General features: G+C 36.7%; 1 protein-coding gene across 1 annotated transcript in view; it reads right to left on the reverse strand.

The window, feature by feature from the left end:
• The window catches only part of TENM3 (teneurin transmembrane protein 3), an 825,548-nt gene that overhangs the window by 139,165 nt on the left and 674,157 nt on the right, over positions 1-12,226 (reverse strand). The window contains 1 exon segment of the mRNA XM_078148915.1: positions 6,628-6,813. Within this exon segment, the coding sequence (XP_078005041.1) occupies positions 6,628-6,813 (186 nt within the window).

Raw genomic sequence — 12,226 nt, forward strand, 5'->3', positions numbered from 1 at the left:
TCCTATAATCTTAATATATTCTCAACTGCTTTGAATAATGTTGATGGGGTTGCAGTTCTACAATTCTATAACGAACAGTTAAGTAATTCCTATATTTGGGTATGTTACTATTTCCAGTCATTTATTATAATTTCTATTCTCTCATTTCAATTAACTTTTATATTTGTAGCTTATGTACAGATTTGTATTCAGTGCCTGATTCGTATTCAGGAAGAACTGAGTTAAAATCCTGCCTCAGATATCTACTAGCTGTATGACCCTGGGAAAGTCACTTTACCTTTCTATGCCTAAGTTTCTTCATCTGTAAAATAAGGGGGCTGATTCTGATGACCTTTAAGATCCCTTCTAGTTCTAAGTCATGATTCTATGATTATTCTGGCAGTGATTCTTGATTTGGGATCCACAGACTTCATGGATAGATTTTGGGGTGAGGGGTGTGTTGTCTCTGAATTACATATTTCTGTTCACTAACCGCTAACTGAAATTCAGTGTTTCTTTCAAGTATTAATTTTTAAAAAACACACATTACTCTGAGAAAAGGTCCATAGGTTTCACCAGACTGGCAAAGGAGTCCAAGACACACAAAAAAAGATTAAGAACTTTAGCTTTATAGCAAACTGAAGATTTGGGGAGCAACATTAATCCTGTTGAGCAATATGGGACCCAATAAGTAATCTACTGTTTGGTCCATTACCTAGTAGACAGTGAGAAGAAGATTTGGATTATAATCTACTCTTAAGTTTACTAGGTGGTGGAATGGATAGAGTGCCAGGCCAGGTGTCAGGAAGACTCATCTTCCTGAGTTCAAATCTTGCCTCAGACACTTACCAGTTTTGTGACCCCGGGGAAGTCATTTAACCCTGCTTGCCTCAGTTTCCTCATCTGTAAAATGAACTGGAGAAGGAAATGGCAAACCACTCCAGTATCTCTGCCAAGAAAACCCCAAATGGGGTCATTAAGAGTTGCACATGACTAACAACAATACATTTATCAGTAAGCATGTGACTTAATTTTTATTGCCTTAGGCAACTCCTTAGACTTAGTAAATCATTGACAGGACACTTCTGGGAGTAGCCCCATAGTGTTTAAACCATAAAGACTTTGTGTCTTAACTTTTTTGCTCTAGTGGGTATAAACTATAGTCATCATGAACTAAAAAGAACCTGTCATTGAATCCAACTGCATCATTTTACAGATTAGGAAACTGACAAATTCCTTTTATAGAAAGGAAATTAAATGGCCTGCCCAAGGTTAAAGATTTAATAAATGGGGAAACTGGGATTCTAATCAAAGTCTACTAACAAACTAGAACACGCGTTTGTACAGGGGGTCTGTGGATAGATTTCAAGTGTTCCATGAACATGGAATGAAAAAAAAAGACATCGTTATTTCCAATAACTTTTGTTTCCTTTATAATCCTATGTATTTTATTTTATGCATTTAAAAACATTATTCGGAAAAAGGTTCAACCGGTTTCGCCAGATTGCCAAAGGGGTCCATGATACACAAAAAAGTCAAGAACTTCTATACTGCAGGATTAATAATTAAAAGCTCGAATAGACCTTGGGCCACTGAGTCTGACCCCCTCATGTTAGAAGTGAAACCATCACCCAGAGAAGTCTTGACTTGTTCAAGGTCACATGGGTTAGTAGGGTCTAAGTCTCTTCTTCACAGTGAGGGCCCTTTCCCCTTCACCATACTACCTACCAGGCAGCAGACAAACCAATAGCTTCCTTCCTTTTTTTTTTAAACCCTGGCCTTCATTCTTTTTTTAAGGCAAAGGATAAGTGAATAACCCAATTTAATTATCCTGATATATCCAGATTTGGTTTTGGTGAAAAAATCTGGATTTGGTCAAAGCAATGTTCGGATTCCCTCTTTCTTGTCTTTTTTTCCTCCCCTAAATTCAAACTGTTAGGAGAAATTATTTAGAGAAATTTAAAAAATACCAATTATCTTAACTTCCATTTATAAGTCTTATTTGCAATTCTTTAGCCATTTTCGTTATTTTCCTTCTGAATGCTGTAAAATTTTCTTATCATTTAAAAAATATGTAGGATGAAATCAGGCACATGAGTTCAGTCTTTGTGTCTTTGATCATTATGATAGAATATTATTGTGCTATAAGAAATGACAAGTAGGATGATTTCAGAAAAACCTGGACAGACTTATACATAAACTGAAGCAAAGTGAAATGAGCAGAACCAGGAGAATGTTGTGCACAGTAACAACAATATTAGACAAAGAAGAATTGTGAATGACTTAGCTATTCTCAGCAAATACAATGATCTAAGAGAATCCCAAAGGATTCATGATCAAACATCCTATCTGACTCATGAGAAAAAACTGATAATATCTGAATACAGACTCATGCATACAATCTCTCTCTCCCGCCCCCATTCTTTCCTTCCTTTCCCTCTTTTTCTTTTTTCAAATCTTCTTGTACAAAATGACTACTGTGGAAATGTTTTACATGATTGCACACATATGACCTATATCGGATTGCTTACTGTGTCAGGGAGGGGGTGGGGGATATAGAATTTGAAACTCAAAACTTAAAATAAATCCCAAATGTTAAAAATTGTTTTAATATGCAATTGGGGAAAAAAGGAAATGTAAAAAATATGAATATACAGAGTTGATAAAAAGTGATATGCCTAATATGATTTGGTAGCCTAAGTTCAAGTTTTTTTTCCAAGTTTAATAATGAGTCAAAGACCTGTTTACTTATATTGATATTGGTATGCTATTGGGTAAATCATCTATCTTCTCTGCATCTTGGTTTCATCATCTTTTTAAAAAGGGGTGAATTAAGACTTTTGTTTTAGAAATACTTTAAATACTAGTAATAATAATAATAGTAACTAGCATTTATATAGAACTTTAAGATCTGCAAAGCACTTTACATATATTTTAAGTTCCTTGTCATTAAAATTTAACACCTACAAATATTCTTTATGGTTATAACATTTTAAAATTACTATTTCTTTCTGTTTCATTTAAAAAATAGTATTCGCATGTATTGCTAGTCATATTCAACTCAGGAAGAGTACAAGGACACGGGGCAATGCACCTTCAAACAAATGTATGAGTTCTGCGACACAAAAGATTCATGGTGGGAAGAAAATATGTACCCATTAATCACAAAATGTGGACGGGATCCGTCAGGTAGATAGGGTGTTAAGTGAACCCTCTAAATTCATAACCTATTTTACTATCAATATGCCCATGGTTTTATGAAAGCATGCACAGAGTTTATGAGACAGTGAGATGACTAATGAAGGATATTCTCTGCTTTCTACTGAGAACTTCTGTTTGCTTCTAACTGTTTAATTTCTCTTCCATCTCTCTTTCAATTAACCTCCCTGTTTGTATTTGATGAGACGGCACATAATATAGAGCAAGGAAAAAAAATCTTGCTGATTTATGGGCATTCTTCCACCAAGTAGCAGTTTCTGTCAGAAAGGCGCACAAGCATTTGAGTTGATAGAAAATGCTTAGCAGTAGAGCCTCCATAGCTAACACCATATCGACACTTCCTGTGATGTTAAATTTGCGGCTCAAAAAGGCCTCTTTTAACACTTTTCCTATTCCTCATGGTAGGACTATATGTTTGAATAAGAGAAAAGGTAATTTTGATCTCTGTAGGCCAAGAGTTAGAATAATGAATTCTAATGGTACAAAAAGCAAAACAAAGACCTCTCCCCCCTCAAAAAATCATAATAAAACAACTTTCCACTTCTCTGAACAGAAACACTTTGGGGACTGTTATAATTACTATTTTTTGAATGAGGGCTGGTATTTTACCTTTAAAGTATCTACGCTTAGGATTTAAAATGGACACAATTAAGTCAAATATTTAGAAATAATGATTACCATAATGATTACCAACTTTGTTATGAAAATAAAGGTCTGAAGAAAAGACCTACAAAGCCAAGTTCACAAAAACCCTGTTTGTGTCTAAAACCTTGGGAAAATGGCACAAAAACAATTCATTCATATATAACTATTGTCCTCAGTAATCCTGTCAAGGTCATAAAACCAATAACAGAATGATTTATTCATTGCTTCTTGGCAAGTTAAATTTGCCTACAGATAACTTGTGTTCCAAAATATATAAATAAATGTATATACGTGAAAATTGCTCTATATGCATTTATTATATAATCCATATATATTATAATCAAAGAGTTATTAGAGTGTTTTTTTTAACCTTTCCTCCCTATCTATGGGATCCAGAAAATGCCAGGGTAAATGCTCCCTGGAGAATTATCTTTTTCCTAGGTTCTACTATCAATTGGGCTTTTATGCCTAGGGAGGTTTTTGGCCCAAGAATAACACACAGTTATCATGTTAGTCAGTCAACGAGCATTTATTAATAGCTTGATATGTGCATCAAAAGTTTTATGTGGGAGAGAGAATTCCTCTTCACATACAGAAATATTCCTCTCTTTCAGATTTCCAACAAAGCTATAATTAATAAAGATATGTTTGTGTATATATAAAATATTTGCTGAAAATATATAATCATATTATATAATTATATAATATTATACAATATATTAAATATACTATATAACTATCTATGTAAGTTCCTTGAGGGCAGGAACTGTTTTTGCCTTTCTTTGTAAACCCTGTGCCTAGCAGAGGGCGTGGTACATAGTAAGTACTTAATAAATGTTTGTTAGCCAACAGAGTGGGAGAATAAGATTATATATACATGTATATATTTATATATAACATGTATGCACACATATGTATAGATACCTAAATACAGATTTAGATTTAGACAGACAGATAACATACAGATATAGATAGCTCCTCTACCAAGTCAGACCAGCACCTGTGAGATTTGCCTGGGGGCACTGAGAGTGTCAGTCCCATTTGCTGGGGTTACACATTCTGTACAGGTCAGAGGACAGATTTTAATTTATGTCTCCTGACACTGATGCCGATTTTCAGTGCTACTGAACAAAAAAGTCATTGCTGCTGATCACAAATGAAAGTCACTCTATGAACAAAGGAAACCTGGTTTACTCTTTACCAGCTTCCTGAAGCTTTGACCCAATCACAGTCAGAAAGAAGTTTCACTTTTTGGTTAAATCTAAATTGTGACACATTCCATGATCTATTTAAGGGTTAAAGAAGCTCAGAAAGGACCTTCCTCTAATTTTATGATTATAATGTTCTGTAGTAAAATATACATATCATAACATTTTATAGCAAATATTTGAATGTATGTTGCAATATACATGCAATTATAATGTTTTATGGTAAAGAAGTGAATACAATTTCCCTCTGGCATTATCCAGAATATACAAATTCTTATAGAAAATAAAATGTAGAGATAATACTTGAAAATTTGCCTAAGAAATCATCTAGGGTTCTAGCCAATAAGTCCCAAGGAAATATTTTATCAAAAAATGCACTTCCTGGATCTTTACAAATATTAACTGTGACACAGAAGGAAGCACATGCACCTCAAGATAACGGGATATTTTGGTTTATCAAATTCCCTGTAACTATGGTCATTCCATATGTTCACCAGAGTGGCTGGAAGGTTACTTTTACCTTTATTGTTGGCTTATTCCCTTTCCACTCCTCCCCCCTGACTGGATGCTTTTACTGTAGTAAAATAGATACAGAAAAAATTAAGGTAAGCACCTTGAGTATATGGGGACAGATAACCTCTGGACACTTTCTGACCCCCAACAAAGAACTGACATTCAAATGCTAAACTCTATTTTGTATTATTAACTTATCATTGCTCTTGGACCTAAATGTACGTCCAGAAACCAAATACATTCATGTGATGTTTCCCAACACAAAATTCTTGAATAACACCGAGATTTTTGCATTTGATCTATTTCTTGCCATACTACATATAGTAAGAGGTATAAAAACAAAGGCCAACAAGATGACAACTTTGGAATTACTGTATTTTTTTTTTGGGGGGGGAATCTTTCCTGAAGGTTTTAACTTGGTTGCTTCAATGTGGCTCAAAAGTCACCCTGAGGTCTCAGAAGTTATGCCAGCAGAAGACAAACTGGTCCTCTGAATAATGGGCCAGGAACAGAGGCCTGGCCCTCTGAGACTCAGTCTAGAAGCCTGGCCCTAGAGGACTGAGAAGGAGATATACAATTTTCATAGCCACAAAAAAAAATCACAAAAGAAGCATCTGCTGAGGCAGAGAGGGGATGATTATACCTGGTGTACCAGCAAAATCATGGATCTTATGAAGTAAAAAAAAATAAATATGGCTATGGTTACCAAGAGAGAAGATGGCAGCTTATAAAAATGAGGCAGTATCTATAATGAAGGTCTATTTATAAATAGGAAGAGTGTCTTCTTTCTCCATGGGAGTCAATTTTCACAGCCATCACAAATGAAATAATGAAGGAAGAATTCTTGTGCCTTGCATTTGTGGCAGTGGGCCTGAAAGGAACTGAATAGCCATTATATAATGATATCCTTATTTAAAATATTAATTCCTTTATGCAGAATGACAGGTGGTAATGCTTTGAAGGAATAAGCTTCAAAGCACTGTATCTCAGAGGCAGGGAAAGCCAACAGTCCGAGCTCTTTAGTTTTATGTTGAAGATAGATATGAAAGTACAGCAGGCCTACCGATGGTACAGTGCTCTCCGTTCCATCCCTGGCTGCATTCACACTTCCCATCTTTGCAGGTTCCATGTTCTGCACAGTGGGGGTGGCAGGCTCTTTGATTGCATGCTGGGCCAGTCCAGCCTTCTTCACAGCGACAAGTTCCCCCCATGCAAACCCCATGCGAGCCACAGTCCACCGAGCATATTTCTATATTGAAAAAGAGAGGAAACAGAGAAAAAAATAAGGGGGAGAAGTAAAAAGAGAGAGACAAAATTAATGAGCAGCGCCTCACCTTAAACTCCAATCCGAGTGAAAAAGCAACATCCTTGGAAATAAAATCGTAAGAATTTACTGACGAAATGCAATTTCTGGTATGGCTCTGAAGGATGAATAGGGAATTTTAACTTTTTGATTATGCTTGTTTACCCATAACCTTACCCGCTACCTTACTACAGTATCTGTGGTACTTTCACCAAGTAGGAACAATTTCTCATTATATTCACTTATTTCATAAGGGTAACACTTTGGAGCTGGAAATACGTCCTTATGTCAGTTAAAATATAGTGAATGATTTAAAATTTCACATTGTATTTAACAGTATCTAATTGTAATGGGGAAAAAAGGTCATTCTATATACAACAACAATTAATAAAGCTACCCTTCAGATTTGAAAAATATTCATTTCCATGATACCTTCCTTTTTCCTTAATTATTAAAAATAATATACTACAGCGAGCACATTAGCTTGCTTCTGACATGATGACATGTTGGCTAAATAAAAGAGATTGTTCTTTTTCCTTTTCAGTAAATTTGTACTGTTGACAGCTATGAGTAGCTTAGCTTAAACAATAGAAAAACTATTTAAAAAAACAAATTAGCACAGAACTATGGAAGACGTTCTTTTGCAGCTATTAAGATTCCTAAGGCCAAAGGTGTTCATGGGACAAAATCTACAGTTATATTGCCTCCACCCAAAGAATTTATGAATCTGATATGCTCATTTAGATTACTGTGGTTTGTGCAATGTTTTAAAAGCTTCATTTGAGCAATGCTGGCCTCTGAAAAAAAATCCATAATGAAGCCTGAAGGGATTCCCTCCCACCCCCCTCCTCATAAAGTTAGTCTGCTTTTTGTTTGTATGACTATTCTGTTCAGTTTTGGTCTTCTCATAAAAGCGAATGAGCTTAACAATAAAACTCTGAAATTATTCTTGACTGAAATAGAAAATAGAGTTCAGCCCTTATTTTTGTTCCCTTAAAAAATAATTGGAACAGACTACATACGGAGTAGCTTGTTTCTGGTTTCTTCATTCTCTGGCTATGTTTTCTTTCTCGGACACCATAATTCTTTGTCTTGAAGAGTTATAGAACATTAAATACCACATCAAGGAGCTGTGACATTTCTTATAAGAAAGAGTCAGGAATGTTTACAGGAAGAGAGCTAGTGGGATTTTTTCCCCTCCTATGCCACATTTTCTATCTACTTTGAATTAAATTTTTGATTAAGAGATCTAAGATGGTTTGATTAACTTCAGAACAACATAACATCAACTCAGCTCCAGGAGAGAAAGGTTTATTTCAGAGGCACCCTTCCTCTTCAATCTAATCAATTTTTCATTAGGGTGAAGGTGTTTATCAGCATTTAGCACACAAGCTTTGAGCAAGGCGCGTCAATCTTTGTAATGAACTTATTAATTAGAGTTAATTCAATTGAAGTAGAATTGAAGGGCTAATTAATGGACAAACTGCTGATGAAGATAGAGGAAAGCTCTGTGGCTTTCAAACCTTTAAACTGTCTGATGGAAATAATTCATTCCTTCTCTTTCAGTAGCTTAACCAAATGTTTCTTTATGGAAAGAGCCACTTATTTACAGAATTCAGCTATCTGAAGGTCACTTTTCCAACTTCAAGTGTGGCAGCCGATAACACAGGTTTTCTTCAGAAGCAAGTTTAACAATTCATAATTAGACAGTTACTAAGCCCTGACTCACAGACAGGATAAATGACCAAATTTCTTCCTTGTCAGTTTTAAGGGTTAAATTTAGTTGTGCTAAGAAACAGCCAGATTTCATATCTGAAGCATGTAGTAATAATCTCAGATGTCTTCAGAAGATGCACACATGATATATTTTATTTTGCAACCTCTGCTATTACTGATTCTGAATAAAGTTTCAGTCTACCTATGAACGTGGGAGATCATCGCTGGCAGAGCTCAGTAAGAGTTCACTCTGTATTGAATACATTTTCTCTTTTCATAATAACTATATCACAGTCATTTTGTACATGATGAAAACTGTTCATTTTAAAGTACACAGAATATCAATAGACTGTCACTTCTTTGAGGTCAGGGATAGCCTCCTTTTGCTTTTTTCAATATCGAGGAGAGAGCCCACAGTGGCCTAGCACATAGCAGGCACTCAGCAAATGCTGCTCATTGTTGATATCACAAACCAAACTACATCTGAGTGAGAACCATGCTTTTTCAACATATAAAATAATGATCTGAAACTAGAAAACTTTTTTGCAGCTGACTTAATCTTTTAATTAAGGCTTAGACTCTAAACATCTATTTTCAGCTCATACCAATTCTCTTTTACAAGTATGGATTAAATTAGTTTTTGTTGTTGTTACTATTTAGTGGCTATCAGAAGCCTCTTCTATAAAAATTATTTAGATCTTTGCTCCCTGGCTGTGAGTCCACAGTGAAATATTACTGGTTCACCAAAAGGAAAAGTCCATATTCCTTAAGATCTATGTACTTTAAAAGTTGACCTACTTCTTCTTAGTATGATGTCGTAGTGGATAGAGTGCTGGACCTAGGGTCTTCGGGGCAATCGACTTCAACTCCAATGATTATCAGGGTATGACCTTGGTCAAGTCACTAACCCCCCCCTCTTCATCTGTAAGTAGCGATTAGGCTATTGACCCAACCTAGGGCAAAGGCTCAGTGTCAGCTGTTTAAACCACCCAGTACTTTATAAATGTGAGTTATTATTGTTCATTTCTCTCAACCCTTTCAGTATTATTTGTGTGGGGGAAACTTCAGTTTAGATAACTTGTGGAGGGGCTAATTTGAGGAAGATGCAAAGACTGACAGCAAGGGAAAAGTGGAAGCAAATTTCAAGATAAAGCAAACATTATATTCTGGCAAATACGATTAATTTTCTAAGTGGTTTGTTCCAAGTAGATACAGCAATGTGTAACATGGATGTCGGAGGTAACAAGACAGATATGGGCCTCACTGGAGTCAGGAAGGCCAGGATTCAGGTCTTTCTCTGGCACATACTAGCTGTCTGACTATGGGAAGGGAAAAGGAATGGAATAAGCATTTATATAATACCATGTGTCAAGTACTGTATTATGCGCTTTTACAAATATTTGCTCATTGGATCCTCCCAACAACGTTGCAATTCTGCAATTGAGGAAACGGAGGCAATAGATGTTAAATGACTTGCCCAGGGTCACACAGTATGTGAGGTCAAATTTGAACTCAAGTCTTCCTGATTCGAGACTCAATAGGGTACTACTTAGCTGTCTCTGGTGCCATGTGTAGGTCACTTAATCACTCTCCAATATCAAAAGCTACAGATGAATTTCCATGCAAGGAATTACCTATACTGTTAGAAACACAGGCCTCGAACTTGGGGTTTGGTCTAGATCTGCAATTTCATTGGGATAAGAAGCTCCCTCTGGTCATGTAGGTTGGCGCCTTCTCTACAACTCACAGTCTTAGAGAACTGCCCAGGACACCAACAAGTTCTCTGCCTCAGTCAGGGTCACAGCCAATATGTGTCAGTGTGAAGACTTGAACTCAAGATTTTGCCTGGCTTCCAGACCAGTTTTTTATCCACTGGAACCACAATGCTTTTCAGATGAAAATATCACCAACAAAACCTATCAGTTTAATTGGCCCCTTACATTGTAACAGTCTCATCTTCTCTAAGTCCCATTTTCTGCAGGATGCCTTTCACAATCCCCCAGAAGGCCAGGGCCTTACCTTTGCTGATTATGTTCAGTTTACCCTGTCTATAGCTTGTTAGTACCGAGTTGTTTGCATATTATCTTCCCCATCAGACTGTGATCTCTGTGAGGTTAGGGATGATGTTTATATATGCCTGGCTCTTTTTTTTTTTGAGAGACTCTTAATAAATGCTAGTTTACTGACTGACCAGCACCTCTGTCTTTATTTTAGAAGGAGAAAATGTATCCACACCCAACAGAAATGGCTCATTACATACTATGAATCTCGCTATTATCGACCATATTTACAAAAGCAGGTGATAAGTTAGAACAGCATTTAGAACAGTGTCCTGCCCCATATGTGGCTACTTTGTCAATGCTAGGTGATGATACTAAGAATACCCCCAATCCCCTTTACTCTGCCATTCAAGGACTTCCACAATTTTAGTAGCCTCCCTCCTCCACCAAAACAAAAACCTCACTGCTGTAGGGCAAACTAGCCTATTTGCTGTCATCTTGCTGGGCTCTTTTCTCCTGTGTTTTGGGTCTGACTCGTCCACCTGCATGAATGCATCCAGTGCCTCTACAATTCACCTTCAAGGCCCCTAGCATCCATGGAAACTTGCTAGCATCCTTCTGCCCATAGTGATCTCTCCAGCTCTTCTGAATTCATTGTATTCATGCATTTGCAAAATGCAAGGCTGGAGAAGCTTGGAGGACCCTAGCTTCATGTCTCAGCCTTGTCACTTAATACTCCAGTTGTGCGGTCTGGGTTTTGGGTACGTCATCACTCTCTCTGGCAACGGTCACTTTCACTCCTGACTTCACAGGGTTGTGATGAGGGAAGTGTTTTGAAAACCTTAGAGCACTATATAAATTTTAGCTACTGAGGTTGTGGAATGAGCCTTGCAAGAACAAACACATTTTCACACATAATCAATGGGCCGGCTTGTTTTTTCTAGAACACACTTATTTGTTATAAGGGAAGGCTTCTATTAGGAGGGAGTGGTGGGTAGTGTTAGTGATGTGGGGGAAAGAAAACCAGTCAATGAAACATTAACAGATCATACAGAAGGGAGAAGGAAGTTCAGACGGGTACACAGACAGGCAGGACACTAATGACTACTGCGTCAAATTTACTACCACTTAAAAAAAACTACATCAAAGAAGTTCATATGTCATTGAAATTGTTTTTCTTGCTCTTTGCCAATTGAAATGTTCATGTGTGTGTTGATGGTTGCTCAATTTATGATAAAAGAACGGAAAAAAAGAAAAAGCACTGAATGTGAAGTTAGATAGTCTAGAATCTGAGTTCTGGTCTAACAATAGCTATGTGACCTCAGGCAAACTACTACAATTTCATGGGCCAATTTCCTCATATGTAAAATAACAGAGGACACCTAAGTGGCACAGTGGATGGAGACATAGTCCTGGAGTCAAGAGGACTTGAGTTCAAAAGCAGCCTCAGACACTTACTAGATGTGTGACCCTGAGCAAGTCACTTCACCCTGTTTGTCTCAGTTTCCTCATCTGTTGAATGAGCTGCAGAAAGAAATGGCAAACCACTCCACTATCTTTGCCAAGAAACTCCCAAATAGGGTCATGAAGAGTTGGACATAACTAAAATGACTGAGCAATAAAAAAAACAATAGAGTTGGACA

The sequence above is a fragment of the Phascolarctos cinereus genome, unplaced genomic scaffold (assembly GCF_003287225.1).
Source record: "Phascolarctos cinereus isolate Bilbo 61053 unplaced genomic scaffold, phaCin_HiC Scaffold_9;HRSCAF=440, whole genome shotgun sequence".
Taxonomy (NCBI): domain Eukaryota; kingdom Metazoa; phylum Chordata; class Mammalia; order Diprotodontia; family Phascolarctidae; genus Phascolarctos; species Phascolarctos cinereus.